General features: G+C 39.1%; 1 protein-coding gene across 14 annotated transcripts in view; it reads right to left on the minus strand.

Annotated features, from left to right (window-relative positions):
• The window catches only part of DTNA (dystrobrevin alpha), a 235,224-nt gene that overhangs the window by 88,272 nt on the left and 127,104 nt on the right, over positions 1-19,848 (minus strand). For all 14 annotated transcript variants that reach the window (XM_042797867.1, XM_042797868.1, XM_033001162.2 and 11 more), the window contains 2 exons: positions 11,075-11,142; positions 5,971-6,051 (listed from right to left, as the gene is read on the minus strand). In XM_042797867.1, coding sequence (XP_042653801.1) covers positions 5,971-6,051; positions 11,075-11,141 — 148 coding nt within the window. In that variant the 5' untranslated portion in view covers position 11,142. The remainder of the gene's footprint in view (positions 1-5,970; positions 6,052-11,074; positions 11,143-19,848) is intronic.

Raw genomic sequence — 19,848 nt, forward strand, 5'->3', positions numbered from 1 at the left:
CAAAGGAAGAATGGCTTTATACTATGGTGGCAAGAGGTCTCGTTTAAGTAAAGAGAAGCAGTTGTCAGTTCCTAAATCAATTAACATATAAAGGTGAAAGAGCTGGTGGTTAAATATCAACAGACAGACTGGAACACTTCTGAGTATCCTCCAGCTTTGTCTTTAGGGAGTTGTTTTGGATACGTAAGATCAGCGCATATTTTGTCGTGCAGAACAGAATGTTGAACCTGGATCTCCTGTTGACTTCCTCAGCCACTGGATAACACAGAGGTCACAGCACCATTTCCAGTATTCAGTCAAGACTTTCATATCCTTTCGTTTTACTACAAGTACCAAAGACTATGACTTTTCATTTTGTGGTGAACGGCACGTTGAATGGGACGGGATAAAATAATATGTTAAGTATCAGCCCAGTACAGAAAAAAACAAAACAAAACAAAACAAACTCAAACCCAAACTCTAGAAATTTTATTTAGGTTTAATCATATATTTTTTAAAAAGCGCTTGCCATCTGATGGGGGCCAGTAGCTCACACAGGTGGATATAATTTGATACCCAAATTGTCAATTTCTAGGACAAAACCAGTTTCAGCAGCTCGCTGTAGTGTTACAAGAGGTATAAGAGTACAGACGGAAAAAAGCTTTAAGAAAAGCATCTAAAAATAGGGTGTTTACAATAACTGTCATTCATCTGCAGTGGGAAATTATTGTACTTCAGGAGGGTAAGAATTTATTCTAACTTAAAACAAATGTAAAAAGGCAAATCAGATCAGAGAGGCATCCAAGAGCATGTATGGAAATTAAGCTGACACGCCTACATGCCTCAGCTGTGACTGCTGAAGCCCAGAGGAGGTAGGAGGAAGAGGAGGGTGGAGGTGGAGGAGATTGCCTTGGACATTCACAAGGTCTCCATCACAGTCATGGCAGCTGTGCTCCCTGTGTGGAAACAGCTGTACTGCAACTTGGGTAAGACAAAATAATGCAAAACAAAAAAATCACTCACATCATAGAAGACTACTGAAGGGAGAAACAAAGACACTGTAACCCTGATGTGTTGGGATTAAACCGCCAGAGAAAGAAGCTCCCTTTTTGTCTGCGTTAATTAAGCCACATACTACTATCACCAGCACAGCTTTAGATTCAAGCTTTCAACTGCCAGTGATTTATTCTGATCTAGGGAAATCAGCAAAATCTGCTTTTTGCAGCCAGAGTCATAGAATAATGTCACAACACATTCATGAAAGTTCATCAAGGACAGCAGTAGTCTTCCAGCTGTACAGTTCTGTATTAGTGAGTGATGTTTAATGGTATAATGGTTTTGATTATGATATGTTACGTTCTACTCCTGCTGCCACCATAGCCCAGAGGGAATTTGCCTGTGAACATGATATTTCATTTCAGCTTGTTAATAAATTCACCGAAAACCAAATATTAAAATAAACCAACTGCACAATGATCGCTGGGGATAATTATAAATTGTGCTTTTTGGTGGTTCCTGAATACTGGTGAATGTTGAGAGATATGTGTAATTGCTGTTGTTGGTCCTTCATGCCCTGTTTTAGGAAAGCCTATTACGCTCCCGTGTCTGAATGCTATGGAACATCAGCTGTAAATCAACCTCGTGAAGACGTCATTTTCCTGGTGGTAAGGGGAGCTGAGTGGAAGTCTGTATGGTGAGAATGGGTAACACATGCTCCAAAACCTGCTCCAAACAACTGGAAGTGAAGGACAATACCCTAATGTTTGACTTTGTCTAAGTAACATTGGTTCGTAGGTTTTTCAAGTTCTGTGACTGTTGCAGAGCTCACCTGCAGTTTTTCCATCTTCTTCCTTGATTGTTGCAGTGTGCACTACTTAGGGCTGACTTTAAAGCACATGTAGAAAACTTAGATGATGAAGAAGTCGCCTATTCACATTTTGTACCGTACAGACTGGAATAAACATGTAGCAGCATGTTTGATTAACTTTCTGCACCTACTTGCTATCTGGTTTTATTATCCCAAATAGTGACATTTAACCTCAAAATATTAGCGTGCTGCTATTTCCAAGACTATATCCAACACCATGATCCAGTAGAGCAGTCACAGTCAGCTCACACATTCTGAGATGTGAAGATGATGTAACCACCAGCAGTGTTTTCTCTGGGGTCTGTCTGCCTGTCCAAGACTCTTGACATTTATTCGGAATTGTTCATGCCGAAATCCCAAGACCTTCTCAAGACTTCTTTAGTATCTGATTTTTTTTTTCTTTTTTTTTACAGAATAGATATCTACATTTTGTGTATTTATAACCAAAAGAAGACTATTGCTATTGCAACAGGTCTATTGCTACAGGAGTTCTGCAAAGTAATAAGCAAGCAGCCTGCAATCATCTCTTCATATACCCATCTCATCCTCAAAGGTACCTACATTAGCTACAAAGTTGCTCTTTTCATTATGTCCAATTTTAGAAATTATCAGCAGAAATAGAGAAGCATAAAATGAATTTATATTCATGCTATGCTAATAAAGGTTCTCAGCTTTTAGAATTTCTGCATGTAGAATTTTGTGGGTCTCCTGCTTTTGGGATTTTTGTTGCATATTGCATCACATGTTTGGGCACTTGGCAGATTCATAGGTGTGTCAAAAATAATTTCCAAATGTTATCGTTATTTATTTGTAGTGTTACCATAGGCAAAGAAGAATGCTCAAATTTGCAGGAATTTTTCTTTGAAAGATAACAATAGAGCTTTTTCAAATGTATCTACTTATAATTTTCTGTGTTCTTGAGAAGAATTTCTTGCTTTTCTGAAGAATGAGGCTGGACTGGATTCAATTCTATCCTGTTTAACAAATAATTGCAATGACTGATACTGATTTTTCCCACTTTGCTGATTTTATTTCAACTGCCTGTTGGTTTAAATGCTCTGAGAGATTTTTATAAAAGAAACATTTTTCACATGCAGAGTGTATTTCCTAAAGTTTTATAGAATTATCAGAAAGACATATATTTGCCATTTTGAAGACTGTTAGCTAAATATCTTTAAAGTAGACTTCTTTTTCTGAAAATTAAATTATTCCATGGAGCAACTGATTTGATCAAAAGTGTTAGTAATCAAATTGTGAACATATGTAGTGGTATTCTGGTAAATGGTGGTAAACTGTCACCTCCTCTATAATCTTTCGCCAGATAGTTTAACTAATTTCAGGAGAAATGCTGGAAGAGAGGAAGGCTCTCAGAATATGAAGGCACTTTTGCCCTTTACACACTGCCTGCTTCACCAGTAAAACCCAGCCTGATGCTGAAGGCTTCAGCAAAACACCCTTTTGTACTGAGAGAGTTCACAAAGGGAGGCCAGGAGGTGAACCTGTGGCTGTGTCTGCATGAAAGAGAGCAGAAACAAACAGTGTATTGTTTGTGATAAGCGTCACTGCCTCTTAAATGATATCCCATGACTGTCTATGCTAATGGACACCTTCGGGTAAAAAAAGATGGTGTTAATAAAACCTCTGCTCTGCTTTCCTTGGAACAGGCACTTCTGGCACTCAAAGCAGCTCTCTGCTTCCATCCTCATACACCTTGAGCCTTTAGCCAAGAGCAGCTCCCTGCAATTTATTAAATTAGCTCTTTAAAAGAACTCCATAAATACACTCTTTCCAAGCAATTTTTTCCTAGTAAGTCTGGGCCGGTGTGCCAGGGCAGGGCAGGAGAGCACAGCTAAAAGAAGACAAGAATGGCTTGAGTGACAGGAGGTGCTATGCACTGGGAGTGGAACAGAACTGCCTTTGAGCTTTTTCTTTTTATATTCTCCCCTAAAGGAAACAGCTCAGATGCAGCAGAAATGTTTTTTTTTTTCCCATGTCCCTTTTTTTTTTTTTTTCTCCTGAATTTACTATTAGTTGGTGCATAATGGCAATTTGTGTAGGGGAAAAAAAAAAAAAAGAAAAGCTGACATGAGCCGGAGGTCTGATAGGTCTGATATTAACCATTTCTGGGCAGTGCTCTGTTCAGTGGCTCTACGTTTAGAAGCTCTGTTTTGGACAGTCGTTGCTTGAAATCACATCAGGTGAATGAATGGCTACTTCTCCCATTAATAAGAGAAAGCCATCTGGGAGAGCAGCAGTCTACCAGAAACAACCAGAAGTAAACTGTACAACACAATGAAACGACATACACAATTCAGCCCAATCCAGAGCAACAGGCATTATTCCTTAAATTGTACAGAAACTAATTCTTAGGACAACATTTTAAGTTCCTCCTCTCTTTCTTCAAAAGAGGTTGATATAGCATAAGTCTTGATATATGACCAGCAAATCACTTCTCCTAGGTTATCAACAGCAACCAGAGGGCAAGCACTGTCCATGAGTGACTTGGCACAAGCTGGCAAACTGAAGGGTGTATGTATTGTTTCTCTACGAAGAGAAGCAGTAGTTGCACAAAAGCAGATCACAGTTGCTAATTCAGAGGAACAAAGTTACAATTAACAACTAATATTTTTAGCCAGCCAGCCGCTCCCGACAGTGATGCTACAGGACACTTAGGGTTTTTTCATTTGTGTCATATGCAGTTATCAAAGCAACCAGTGTTATGACTTTGCTATCACTGTCAATTTAATTTGATACTTTTGTCACCTCAGACTATTGTATTCTGTTACTACGAAAATGAAGTGAAAATCTCATCCTCTTAAACACAAAATTAAAAAAAAAAAACCAAAACCAACAACCCCCCCCTACTGAATGCAACATAATAGTGTATTTCAACGCATTTCCTCCTGAATAGGAAAAGCCAGCTAGCTGCTGGGCAGGTACTAACCCTTCCTGGGTTTTGTGTCTGGCAGCCTGCTTAAAATGTGATACTCATCCTTCAACTCACACTTCAGCTAAACACGCATTAAAAACATGAGAAATGTGCTGCAGAAAAGATTGAACGAACAGCTTCATAGCTAATAACCCAATAAATACTCTTCAAAGTCTTCTCCACCACAGCTTGGCCTCTCCAATATGTTTGGACAGCATAAGCTAAACATTTCCATAACACAGACAGATGTAACCTCAAAACTAAGAACTCTCTCCAGGGTGGTTAGTCTCTATCTGCAATGAGCATTTCTTAACATACTTACTACTCTGCGTAGCACAAGCGTACCCAGGCTGTCATTTTAGTTTAGATATGAAGACTAAAAAAACTTGGTTTCTCTGCATTAGTCCTCTCCCTGCTACTACTGCTGACAAGAGTTCCCCTGGTTAGGATATTTTTTTCTTTAACTTGGTGTGGAAAGGTCTGATAAAACGCATAAACCAAAACTCACCATTCTAAGTACCTGCATACTATTTTGGATGGAGAAGAAAGGATACACTCCATTACAGACTTTATATGCATTTCCCCTTTAAAGTTCATAGCACATGACTGTGCCAATAGAAACTGCAGCTGTAAAGGAAGAAAGACTGAATCTCAGAAGAAACGGTTAAAAAACTCACCAATCAAGTGGGAAACCTCTCAAGAACAAAGCCCAGGTGGAGGAAGACAGACAAGCAGAGATTATAAGCAGGTTCACTCTCTTAGAAGAGATGCCTCTACACGGCCCTCTGGGAAAAGGGGGCTGACTGACACTGCACGCACTTTGCAAGCAGGTGAGGACTGGAACCAGAATTTCCTCCCATGGAGCTGCTATAAAAGCATTTAATTTTCAGGATCTTGCTGGAACCCACAGATGTTATTTTACAAGAAAACTGGAGAATGTAGTTAATGTACTTATTTATTAAGGCTGTGGCCTGCATCACGACCCACCCTTCTGTGACTGAATCACTGGCATGTTTGTGACAAGTTCCTTACATAAACAGGTTAATACTTAAAATCTGCCCAGGCACTCTGATCAGTGTCCTTCGCAACGCCAAATCAAGCAAGTCCTGGTTTGTGACTGAGGTGAAGGACGGACTGGGGAGCGCCGCAGAAAGTTAGGAACAATGGTATATGAAAGAAGCGCTGACATACTTACAGTTGCATTTCTTCTGAACAAATCTAAGCTTGCACGCTGTTCGGTAGGTGGACAAACGAATGCGATCCAGATCTTGAGCACCTAGTGGAAGAGAATAACAGCCACATTTGTATGGAATATCACCTGTGTGTATCTTTGCTAGCAGGGAAGCCAGAGAACAAAGAGGACACATGAGCTGACTCTGTTAAATAATTTTCAAGGCCCAGGGAGCACAGAGAGGCGTGAGGAGAAAGAAGGGGAATAGCAGGAGCTACAGTATTAAAAGACTTTTTTAAAGGAAGGCAAGGAACAGTCAGCCCACTGTGTCTGTCACTTTGAAGAACAATCTAGTCAAGCTGCAGGCTAAAAGACACACTGGCCGGGCTCCAACAGCAGGGAAAACCTCCATCTAATTTTAATATGTAACAAAAAAAACTCGTAACAAATACTTTTGGCTGACATGCCAGATCAGAACAAGGTATCGCCAGCAAACCAAATTAGAAAAAATGTCATGCCGTAACAAAAATACTGGTAGCAATCTGTAGAAGGGGACAAAAATAATGCAAAGGGTGTGAGGCCCTTCTCCATTTTGCGGAGGTTATGTTCTCTGCAATGGAGACCTCAAAAGGTTGGCTCTCTGCTTCACACACAGCTTGGCCCTGGTTCCTGCAACTTAAAGATCCGGCAACATTTCCAAAGCAGCTGTCCAGGAGATGGGTATGAGCTGACTGGTAGCTACCTCGCATACAAGTGCAGTACAGAGGGACCAGAACCTGGCACAGTGTCTTTAGGCCTCTTGCTGCTGTGTACCACTCAGAACACCTCCCCAAAACCTCAAAAAGTAGATGAGGACATTGTGATTTAAATCCGTCTCCTTCTTGGCTGGTATGTCTTACATAAAGAAGTGTTGCCTCATAGCTACAATATGGCCTATGAAATAGAAGGCTGCTTATTAATTTTGCCACACATTTCACGGAAACAAATTCAATTAAAAGTTTGTGTTATTTGCTTTTTCACTGTGGTTGGCCCTGTAATAGGCATAAAACCTTTTCTATTCAGTTGAGTAAGGTACCAGGTTACAAAAACCAGATTTTCTTAAGGAACTGTCTGCATGAAACACATCCAAACAAGGTACAACCAGGCTGTAAGAGAAGTGGAGTGGAATATGGCCCTACTCGGCTTTACACATGCTTCCTGAATGCTTTCTTTAAGATTCATCTTGACATTACTAGATTGGCCACTCTGCTGCACTGTTGTACATATGGCTATGTCAGCATTGTTCACCCACACTTTCTTAAACAATCTGCCATCCTTTGAACCCAAATTTTTCGAATGTGCTCTGACCTGCAGGAGGAAAATGAGAATGACACTTTCCTCTCTCCCCAGACTTTGCTCTTTTCCTGACCAGATTCTCCCACACCATCTTCCCAGGGCTCCCAGCTACTCCCTTTTGCCAGTTGGCTGTCTTAACATCACCTGCTCCTGGGAGAAGCAACCCTTAACTACTTAAGTTCAGGTCTGGAAAGCTTTTTATTTCTTTCATCGTATGCTTTATTGTTAAATTACAGAGGTTTCTCTCTTCTCCATTAGTATCTCATCAACAGCTTTAGGAAAACTTCTTTACTGGTAAAGTGGAGGATAACACTCGTAACACTAAGTCTTTCCTTTTCTAATAGGACCAATGAGTAAAGTGAATTTAATTTTTTCCCTCTTAACTTTAGTGAAAACTACTAATAAAAGCTTCCAGTGCTCCTTTATAAAACTTCAGCCTTTTAAAAAGATGTAAAGATTCAAAGCAAAGTCAGACTCTGGCTCACTGAGCTTCCTAGGTTGCAGTATTAATCCTAAATAAATAAATTTGTAGGCAATAATGTTGCTTTCTTTCTTTACTATTTACACACACAGTGGATGGTATTATTTTGATATTATTTTGGGAGTAGGTGTTTTTGCTGATAAATCCCTGGAACAGACAATTTAATTTTATCATGAGTCACATTTTGCTGCAGTCAGAGATCTATTTGTCAAATGACTTCTGTACAAAAGTGACTTCACTTACACAGAGAGTCCTGAAAAACAAGTAGAAAGATGTGAGGGACCGAGTGTGACAAACGAGACTGTGAATCTGTAACTTGCCTACAGGATTGCCAGCGGCCCGTCCTTCCTTTTGGCTGCTGGCAGTGTTGCACTCAGTTTCCTTTGAACATGCTCATCTCATGTAACGCTGCAGTTTGCAAAAATAATAAAGGGATGCACCGCAAGCTTTGGCTGCTGTTTTCCTGCAGGATAGTGTGTGCTGGCAGCGCAACAGTGATGTACATTTTGAACTCTCTTCGTCAGTCTGGATATACCTGAGCATGTCAGGTAACAATAAGGGTAACCTTGTGATTTGATGTCCAGTGGTGAATTTTGAGATATAAGACACAATTTAAGCTTTAACCACAGGATTCTACAGAAGATGATATTGATTATGATACTAATTGACAGAAGTCTGTAATTTGGAACTAGAAAGATGCCTCCCCTGAAGGAAAGGAAACAAAAAAGTCAAACTAAGCTTCTTGAAATACAGGGAAAATCATATAGTGGCCCATATCTAAAGTAAGAGATAAATCCATCTATTCCTTGTTCAGAACAAATTTCCTACTTCAAAAGGCAGGAAAAGTTGGATTTTTTTTCTGCTGTCTTGTGTAGTCTGGAACATGACTCACTTTCTAAAAGTGAGTTTTAATCATGGACTTGCAGATATGACTGCAAGAACCTAAACCACTGTCAAAGTCTTCTATATTACGAATTTTCTTCCTCTAATATCAGCAGTTTGTGGAGTTTAACTTTCTATCAGAAACTTATGTCTGTTGTAATGTTAAGAAGCTTCACATGGCCCACAGTATGTAGAGTGTGTAGAGCACATGGTTTTGTTAAACATGGATTGTGTGGGCTTGCACACAACTGAGGGCACCTGAATACAATGCCAGGTTGAGCTTCTGTTTCAGTGACGCACTCAGGAATCCAAGGGACTCTCAAAATGCAAAATTCAGTGTTTTATGAATATGGATATTTCTTTGCCTAAAACATACTTATTTTTTCACAAGGACTTAATATTTCCCCCTCTTTTTACCTAGTTGGAACCCAGTTCTCTGTGTGCATGTGTAGTAGGAGGAGGAAGAGAGATAGGCAAGTAGAAAAAGGAGGCACACATGAGATAAACCAGACTCAACTAAATATATCAAAATACTAAAATGTGAAAGAAAAAATAGTAGACAATAACTATTTGTGTATGGTATGGGAAAACAGTCCCACCTCCACCTCCAACTGCTGATTGTAAATTTTCCTAACACCTCCTTAACTCCTACAAAATAACCCAACTGCAAACTAGCCTTAAAAACTGTGGGAACAAACCATAAATCCTCAAAGAAAAGTCTTAAGCAATTATCTTCCATTTCAGGAAAACTGCAAAATAACTGAAGTTAATGGAAGTTGTGCTATTGACTCTAGCTGATATAAGCTTAAGTCCTCCCTATAATTCTAATTAAAATACAGTATGTTCTGATAATGGACAAATGCATCATACTTTTTTGTTTGTTTGTTTGTTTGTTTTTTTGTGTTTTGTTTTTTTCCTTCTGTCCAAAGAACAACCCCTCTCTCCACTGGTCCAATATGTTGTACACAAGGGACAAGAGAAATATCCATCTGAGTTATAACAGCAAGACTTGTGTGACACTGAAATCATTACAGGGCACAACAGAGCTAGTGGACACAGTGGAACGGGCCAAGACCATTCTCAGCAGGCCACCTGAATGAGAAGCCCTTAATTTGGAGAGCTCATGAGTGCAGACGTAGGGCATTCGGTCACCCCTGGAGAACAGTCCCAAGCACATTTAATTCACCGGCACAGACCTGGCCTTTCAGTGTGCACAGCTGCTCAAGCCCCAGTAATGCTCATCTTGGTCTCCCCCAGAAGGTGGGGCAGATGTTCTGTCATTTTTTACTATGTTGCAGGGCACAAACAACAGTAATTAACAGACAGAACTCAGGTAAATCTACTAGCAGGGTGACAGTCTCAAACTTCATACGTAATAGAATTTCCTGGAGAAATGGTGGATTGTTTGTAAGAGAAATAGGAGACGACTGTCAAGAGAACTGCAGGAACATTGTTAGTATAGTACATCCTCGACACACTGTTCTGCAGGGAACACAAAGCTTCGCTAGAAACTATAAAGAATGTGCTGAGGTGGGTTATGTAGTACATGAGTCTCCATACTGTGTCCAGCTGGGATGGAGTTAACTTTCTTTACAGCAGCCTGCATGGTGCTGTGTTGTAGATTTGTGGCTAAAAAAGTGTTGGTATCACACCGATGTTTAGCTATTGCTGAGCAGCAGTGCTTGCACAGCATCCAGGCCTTTTTGTTTCCTACTCTGTCCCCTCTCAGAGTTGGCCAGGGATGGGCAAGAGGTTGGGGGGAGGGATACAGCCAGGACACCTGGCTGAAAGAATAGTCCACACCATATAATGTCATGCTCAACACTAAAACTGGGGTAGGGAGAGAAGGGGTGGGGGGGTTTTGTCTTCCAAGGTGGATATTGCTGGGAGACTGGCTGGGCATCAGTCTGCTATGGTGAGGTGGTGAGTGACCACCTTTGCATCACTCATTGTTGGTTTTTGCTGTCATGTTTTTTCTCTCTTTCTGTCACTTATCAACCATCTTTATCTCAAGCCTTGAGTTTTCTTGCTTTTGCTCTCCCTATATTCTCTCCCATGCTGCTGGGGACTGGTTGGGGATTAAGCAATTGGCTGTGTGGGTGCTTAGCAGCTGGCTGGGGTCAGCCCACTACAGATACACCCACTAAAAGATGTAGTATTTTGGAGACCTTTATCCCTCTTCATTGCTACCTACGTATTGCAGCATTTTTGTCTCAAGAATCTACTGATTAAAATAATACAATCACAAAGTCTGATGTAGAAAATCCCTCTCTTCTGCTACTTGGTCAAATCAGTCCATTTTCCCATAGTTTTGGTCTCACAGCATTAAACCATTTGTGAAATGGAGATATCAGTTACGTGAGGTGGAAAGCTTGCATAAATTTTACTGACACTGCATTGCAACTGGCTACATTTCTAGGAAGTACTTACGCATTTCTGCAAACAGCTGCCTTCTTTCTGCCATGGTATTCCCTCTTTTCCCACAATCTTCAATCATTCTGGAAGACAAAATCATGTGAAAAGACTGAGTATTATTCCCAGACTGAACATACATACGTAAGCATCCATAATTGATCCCAGAGAACCTTGGCGGTTGACTGGTGCTCCACATGTACCCAGTGCCTTTTGCCAGCCTCTCTGTGGCGTGGTTTGCGGAGAAGGTAGTCCCCAAATTGTCTTCCATTCCCTAGACTCTGATTTCAAGCATTTGTTTTTCCTCTCTCTCTCTCCCCCTCTCTCTCCCAAAGGCAATGTTCAGTTTTTCTGCTTGATGTAACTGACTTACATAACACAAGCTCTGAAATTCATTTTAGGTTTTCTTAAATAAGGAATCTTCAGTTTAAATTATGTAAGAGATAAGAAATCATAAAAGATTTGGATATTATTTCATAGTTTAGAAAATGCCTTTCTAGCCAATTCTGGGTGGAGGGGACAAAAAAATAACACAACAACAACTAAATCTCTACTCCACAACATAGTACCCTTTATTTACTCAAGCAAATACACTCCAAATATTAATTCAAATTCAAGACAGTACGTCTCTGATTAAATGAGTTCCAGTAAAAGGCTCTGAAGAAAGCATATATTTTCCTTCACTTTTCAGATATAAAAATCTTCAGAATATTTAGAAGAGCACTACTGCTGTATAGAGAATAGAGAAAAGAGATAGCTTCCTTCCCAGCCAGCATTCAAACCATAAAAGACTAAAACCTTCAGAGGAAAGATAAACATCTTTAGCAGCACTCAAAAAATGAAACCAGTGTCGGCATCACCGCTTCCTATGGGTAATTACTCCAGCAAACCAGTATCTTTTCCTCCCTGCCAAGTCTGGTTAGGGCTTTTGACCTGCAGTGTAATCTACATCCTTATCTCAACTAAACTGTTTAAAATAACATTAGACCACTTGCAATCCAAAATATCCCACTGTATCCTATAGCAAACCCACATATGTATATAACAGGAAGGATAAAAGTATTGGATGCTGAAGTGTATCATCACCAAAAGACTCAAGATAGAAAACCAGTTTCCTTTTATTTCTCAGAGAAAGAAAGGCAATCACGTAAGAGATGTTTTGTTGTGTGTGTTGTTTTTTTTTTTCCCCCTTCAGAAATGCACTGTTCAAATGAAGTGCTGGTACATTACAACTGCCTTTTCCAAATAGTATATTAAATTCTCAGAGTACTGATAAAGATTCCACTAAAGTGCTATCTATGGTGGACATTGTGTGATGTGAGCAGCAGTCCCACCAGGAAGTGGACAACAGATTTGGCTGCAGCCTGTTTGCAGGGATATTCAAGTTCACCCTTATGCTCTAATTTGGCCAGGAGTGATTCAGACATGCGTAGCACGACATTAAATCTGGGCTGATATCCTGCCTTTCTGCAGAGATAACAGCTTTCAGTACAGTACTTTACAGAAGTGGCCACACTGCTTCTGATCTGGAGGCAGTTGGTGTCTCGCTAGTTTAGAGGTGTCAGGGAAGACTCACACCTACCTGCAAAATTAGATATACCTCAAGATACACTGGACCCAACCTGCATCCGAATTAGACAGTAAGTAGTAATATCTTTTGCACCTGGATCAGCCTTAAATCTCTGCCCATCAAAGTTGAAAAACCTTGTAATCCCACTAACTCCAGCTCGAGTTCCTCACTCCTTTCCGTTTCTAATTGAACTCACAGTAGGAGACAAATTTCCCATGTCAAATGACCAGATCCTGTAGGACTGGTCTCACTGTGATTGCTGCAAACTTTATTGAAAACAAAAGGGGTATAACTTTATTCTACCTTCCCGCATACTGTCTCTTGGATAAAAATATTCCTTACATATTGCTTTCAAATATCTACAGTCCACCTGCTGGAATGTGGCTCATCTGTGACCTTATCTGCCACGCAGAAGAATTTTCACAGTCAAAGTAAGTAAAAAAAGGTATTTTTCAAATAATGCAAATTGCATAGAAAGTTCTCCACTTACTTCAGAAAGTCCATTCCTAAAGTGTCCTTTTAGTGGGGTAAACATCATTAACCTTTTATGCAATTCATTCTCCCCTTACTTTTGTTGATGTTTATATCTCCTTATATAAAATGTTCCTTGGACCTGATCACAATTTTTCAGAATGTCCCATTATGTACTGAACCTGAATCACCCTTTTCACTGCTGGGGCTTATGGGAATTACCAGGCCTGACAAATAACTATATTTATATACACACAACTCAGGCTTCCTTGGAGAGGTTAGAAACTTTGTATTTATATTTTTAAGACTCTCACTGCACTAGATATTTTGCAATTTAAAAATAGCCTTCGTCCCAAATGACAATCCTAAAATCCTCTGCTATGGGATATACGCCATTAACCTCATGAGAGCATTAGTGGTGGCAGTATTTTCAGATAGATATCTTTTATCCCTCCTTTGCATCTTTTCCTGGCAGAAGAAGAATTATAGGTGATGCTCATCAATACTGTTATTTTTGAGTCACTATTGATAGGAATTCACTCAACTGTCTCTTCCAAGCTTTTTGTGTGTGTTTTTAACTCTTGAATGTGCTACAGCCCAGGCTCAGCTACTGCCACTGGTCATGGGTGTTGGGCATCTCCCTTTTCAGCCTTGTTCACCTTGATCCAGCTCACAGGTACACAGCTCAGGTCTTTAACTCAGATTAGAGAGACTCGTGCTTTGAGCCTGGGATGTGCTCAGAACAGTCCCTGGGGCTGGCCATGAGCATAACTGACTACAGTCAGGTTCCAGTATTTTTCATTTTGCTTAAAACACATGTCAAGTCACAGGAAAAAAGTACAATTTGTTCTGCAGGGGAAAAGAGTAAATCACAAAGTGAACTTTAATGTAATTTACAAAGCAGAATAAATTATCAGAGACATAATTTTGAAAAATATTAATTAATGTACACTCTTCCCATAGTAGGGATTAGATTATATTTGTCTTTTATGGATCCCTTCCACTATCTTTTTCCCTTCACTTCTCTCCCCAGGAAATAGCTCCTCTGCTGCAGGTAGAGAGAACACCTACTGTGAATCTAATTAAAATTCTTGTCACGGGCTAATTAGTAAGGTACCAATTAGCAAGGTATTAAGGCTGCAATATATTACAGGCATTCCAGAGCAGAAATCATTGCGAGCATAAGGTTTGCAGCCTCTGAAAAAGATACCGTGAATGTTTAATTTCTACCAGTGTTTCAGCCTGAAAACTTTCATGATGTTAGTAGTACTTGAAGGAAAGCAATAAATAAAGAATTTAGTTTGACTGGAACTCTCTTGATTACCATTTAACCTGCATGCTTATCATGCATCAGAAGAATAGTTGGTCTATTTTTTAAATATACTTTATTTGTTTATAAAATCTGGGAGGGAATATCACGTACATAGGGTAAGAACTAAATGCCTTATTTTTCTTTCCTTTGCTGTTGTGCTGCTTTGATTTATGAATACTATAATAATCTCTCTCACACATAAGTGTTTTTCTTATTTTAGTATTTATAGGGTAAATAGCATATTTTATTAACCCTCATTTTATGTCATCCTTCTTGTAATTAGTCTATTTCCATTTCTTGTGCTATCCCTATGCGTGACAACAGCAATGCGTGCCACAATTAAATCATTAGCTCCGAAGAACCATTGAAAGAAGTAATTGCTTGTATACTTGGAGAAGGAGCTTTCCCCCTGGAGAGTTCCATACACTTCCCAGGAGACTGTCAAAAATTCCCGCCCTGACACACAGGTGCACACACAGTTTGATGGCTCTGAGAAAAGCCACACCATTAACACTCCCACAAATCCCCATCCCGTTCATCCGTGACGGATGAAGTGCCCCGGGGAGGCGGGAACCACACCAGTGAGGAAAATTGTCTGCTGAAATTGATTAATTGTGGCATGAAAAATTTATCAAGTCCCATGTGATGGCTGCGATGCAGCTGTGCGTTTGACAAAAGAGGCTCCAAGTCCTGACCGGTGACATTCCTGATGGTCTTTCAGGCTGGCTAAAACTTGGTTTTTCCATCAAAGCAGGCACAGAGGAAAGAGGAACACTTGCCTCTGCCCAAGTCTTGTCCAGTCACACTCACTGCAGCTCTGAAGCCCTTGGGAGCATTCTGGGATGCAGCTTCTAGCTGGAAGTTTTGCTCCAGAAGACTGGTAAAACCAACAGCAAATATCTCAGGATCACTTTTGGAAAGAGTACCATCGTTTGGTAGAAAATATCAACAAGGCTCAAGCATCCTTTATCCTGAGCAGTCTGTATTTCCCTAGTGAGGAAATCTTCAACTCCTGATATAAACAGCTATTTTTTTTTTTTTCTTCCATGAAATGTCAAGTGTTAGATATTCACTTTGGTACCTCTGCGAATTGAAAGCATTAGGATGCAGAGAAATGTGCTGGTTGCCCAGTGGCTATTTTTCATGCTGTTGACAAGTCGGATGCAATTTTCTATGCAGCTGGTCAATATTTAAACCCAGCTTTGAGCAGACAACACTAACATTTCTGAGCTGCACAGGCTTCCTGTTTGCCATTGCTCGGGACAGTTTTATCAAAATGCCCTCCATACGTAATAAACTGCTATTCCTTTTCAGGATTTACCAGCATCAGAAATTTTGATTTATAAATCAAATGAAAGAGTCTGCTAGGGTCTTGCTTACAGTGACTTCATGAGAAAGTCAAAAGCTGTTGTCAAAAGCTAGGTTTGGAGTGCTGTTTATGCAGGATTCATAGCAACACGAGAGAGATTTTCAATAGATTTTTCCTTTTCTCCCATTTTCTCCAAATTCAGCCCGGGTAGGTAGATGCTACTCAGCTAAACTAGAGCAGAGTTATGGCTGCTTATTTCAAAGCAGTTTTGGACTGGAGAATGGCGAGTTAGAAGGGACAATGAGTGCTAGCTAAAACCATATTTGCAAAGTCACCAACCTCAGCAATCCTTGAAGTTAATAATGAGAATCATGAAAGGCCATTTCAGAGCCTTCTTTCCCTTAATGGATTTATTGGTGCCTTATGAACATCTTGTTCCACATCTTTTAATGAAGCAGGTCCCTAATAGGTCTCTCACAGCTTTACATTCCAGGACTAATCTGTGGCACCATAATAAAATTGTTCAGTGTTTTTTCCTGAGGCTAGGTGTAATTGCATTGCACTTACAGTGCTTGTTTGTATTTTATCTAGATGAGTATTTACAGTGAAGGAGGAAAATAAAAGCTCATCTCCAACATGAGCCCCAGCAAGTCTGCCTCTTCTTATTTTTTGTTATATTTTGCAATTTTAAATATTACAAAAAAAATGAAATTCTCTCTTGATTTATTCCTGTAGCAAAATGTGTCTCTTGTTTTTAAGAAAGAATTTTCCAACAGATTTTTCATCAGTTCCCCTTTTGGGAGCTCCATATCCTTAGTAGAAAACTGTCTAAAATGCCTAATAAGGCACCCACTGCAATTCATCTGCAAAACATTCAGTCTTCAAGGAAGTCTGAATGCTACGCAGATCTTATCTGTGAGGTCTAAAAAAATAAATTGTGAAGAGGTTCCTCACTAAAGAAGGAATTTGAGGTTAGAAAACATGAGAATCAGGATAGACTAATTTCATATTTAATGCTGTACAGAACCAGAACTTTAGCAGAGGATGCTGTGACTGACTGGCTTCAGGGAACAAAAGAACCAGTGATCTTCCATATGCACTAGTCATTACCAAGTTCAGGAATTAAAAATATTATTAACTAGGCCAAAATATAGACCCAAATATTTGTGGGTTTTTTTTTCGTTTTTTTTTTTTTTTTTTTTTCTTTTTACGAGTGCTTGTAGAGTATAATTTTCAACTTTTCTCTGCAATTTTGGAGAATCTTACTACTCCAGACATGAAAGACATTTAAGAAAATCAGTACTTGAGACTTACAATATATATGTGTAACCTTACAAAACTGTCTTACAGGAGTTGATTAGATATATTTTTCCAAGCATGCCCTTTTAGAGTCAGCCTTCCTGGCACTACAAGAAACTACTCTATTGGATGAAACATGGGAACAAAACTAACTCTCAGCACCTCAAATGTGTTTTTACCCTTTGAGAGTAGAAAATGATCCAATAAAATAATTCTAGTCAGCTCCAAAGCATTTTTCTCCAGTGCTTCATTGCCATCACTTCTGATAAACGGTTATGATAAACAGTAGGAATTGATTTTAGCTAACTAGTACAGATTTAAAAACAGGTTTTCAAAGTTCTATTCAAATGCTATTTAAAAACTATACTTCATCCAAATTTTATTAAATATTTTAAAACAAATAAAGCGGATATTGATTTCCTTTACGCTCATGCACAACGTTTCAGAGCCTTAGTTCAGCTGAGGGGTAGTTAGAAATAACCTCTGCTAAGTCCTTTCTTTTTTGTTACACTCCAAACACATTCCAGAAAAAGAAGAAAACCCCCAAACTCAGATGTTGATGATATACAGTACCAAATCTGCTTGTCTGATGTGTTAATCTGTTCATGGAGTTTTGCCATGCCCTCATCAGAGACCTGGATTTCGCCCGAACTATAGTTTTTCCTTCAATTAATGTTTGTTTTTTTCACTGTTTTTCTAAAAAACATGATCAATAAAGTATTGATCACCTTTAAACACTCAAATTTGCAATTCTACTTATTTCAGTTGGTTAGGCAAAGAATAATTCATAGGGAAAACCGTAATGAAACTCAAGGGATAGAAAGTTATAAGGGCTATATCAGAGGAAGCATGTAATTGATACCTGATACTTTTGTACTCTGGTCTTCTCTCAGGTCTTTTTATTTGCCATTGTAGAGACACAAAGGAGGTTGCAGGATTTCACATATCATTAAACTCCTACTTAGTCAAAGGGATCTTTCAGTTCCTGTGCTGCCATAATTAAACCCAAATTCACTTGAGTAAGCTGTCAGTGATATAATTGTGTTGGGAAGCACTTCCTGGCTTCTGCCAGTTTTAATAATACAAGTTGTCAGGTTTTGTAAATAGGGATTTGATGATCATTTGCTGTAGGACAGTAGGTACTTTCATCTCCTTAGAACTATAAAAATATTTAAATAAACCAAATGGTAGCTGTAGGAAAAGATACATTCCTAGGCAGCTGAAATTACGGAGCTTCTTTGCGTGTGCTGTGAAAATCTTTCAATAATGTTAAGTATTGTTGCGTAGTCAAACAAATTAGTTAATAGAGGTGCCGTTGGCTTTTGTCACCTTACCTGATCAACAGTTTTGTCATCTAAACAATTAATTGAATAGCCACTGATTTACAGAAACTGAAAAAAATTCTTCAGCTAAGAAGAGTTTTCCATTATTCAACTGAGAATCAAGAATCGACACATTTTCACTTTTATGCCTGAAATAGACCTCTTTGGCCTTTTCCCACTTTTTAATTTTCCAAAATATTATAACAAATAGATTAATGAAAAAGTAGTCTGAATTATATCTAAACTACACAGCTAAAGAAAGACCCTTTAAAAAGATTCCCATGGAAATCCAAGTGTTTCCAGATCTAACTAGGGGAAAGGTAGAAAATAAATTTCAAACGAAAGAATGATGAGGCACTGATGAAACTGTTCACATATATTCTTTCATAGTGGTAGCTCTTGATTTGTCTTAAAGTTCAGTGAGAGTACACAATAGTACAGAATAATGGCACTACGATGGGAATTAAAGAATTTATGAGCATATTTGGGTTAAATATACCTTCTGAGAAAAAAAAAGCTTTGATTACTGAGTCTGCATGAATCTCATGCAGAGAGAAATCAGATCCTTAATGCGAGTAAGAGCAGCCTACAGGCGGATCTAATTAATATCTGAAGAAGGCATTTTTAGCAATTAGCTACTGTTGGAGAACAAGGAAATGGAAGATTTTCTCTTTTTCACCTGGCCACATCCCTTTTGTGAGTGGCCTGATGACTTGGGTAAAAGTAATACAACTTGATAATTTCAGTGGCTGCATTCAGCTGAAGATTCTTTTAAAGCAGATGCCAACTAGTTTCTTTGAATTCTGTTTTCAAGTACCAGATCACACTGAAGGACACGTGTCTAAGTCTCTCAGTTTGTGGTGAGAAAACAAGTTCCATGTGTATTGTTAAAATGATTTCACTTGGTTGCCTTAGCTATAATAGAACAGTCCTCAAGATATTCAGTTAAGATACTAACTATCCCAAAGTCAGAATGATTAAAATAAGTGTCTATGCATTCTCATTGCATAACTGTCTGCCTGCATACCCATGAATAACCATGCAAGCAGTACAGCAATATCGTCATTATATGCATCAGAAACAGAACAGATAGGCTGGCAGCTACATGTGATAACAGAACAAACAGCAGAAAAAACCCAAGCAATGAGATGTCTAAATTTGCAAAAATTTAAGTGACAAGAAATTACAGGCCAATACAAACATTTCTGAGTCTTCTAATGGTGAACACATAGGAAAGGCAAACTCAGATGGGCTTCAGTTCAACAAAAGCTTTCTTTAATCTGTCCTTATTCTGCAAAGCCTTTACATAAACACTGAACTCAAAGCACATGCTTGAATTCCATTGTGCTGACCAAGTACTTAGCTGAAGAGGAATGGACTGCTGAACCTGGCTCAAAGGTTTTTCTACTTAGTCCTGAACAAACGTCCAACAAAAAGAACAGCCTACAAACAACGTATATAAAAGGGAAGGTACTTGGAAATGGCACTTCAAGGAAGAGTCGGGCTATC

Source organism: Tyto alba, unplaced genomic scaffold (genome assembly GCF_018691265.1).
Source record: "Tyto alba isolate M040663 unplaced genomic scaffold, T.alba_DEE_v4.0 Super-Scaffold_27, whole genome shotgun sequence".
Classification (NCBI taxonomy): Eukaryota; Metazoa; Chordata; class Aves; order Strigiformes; family Tytonidae; genus Tyto; species Tyto alba.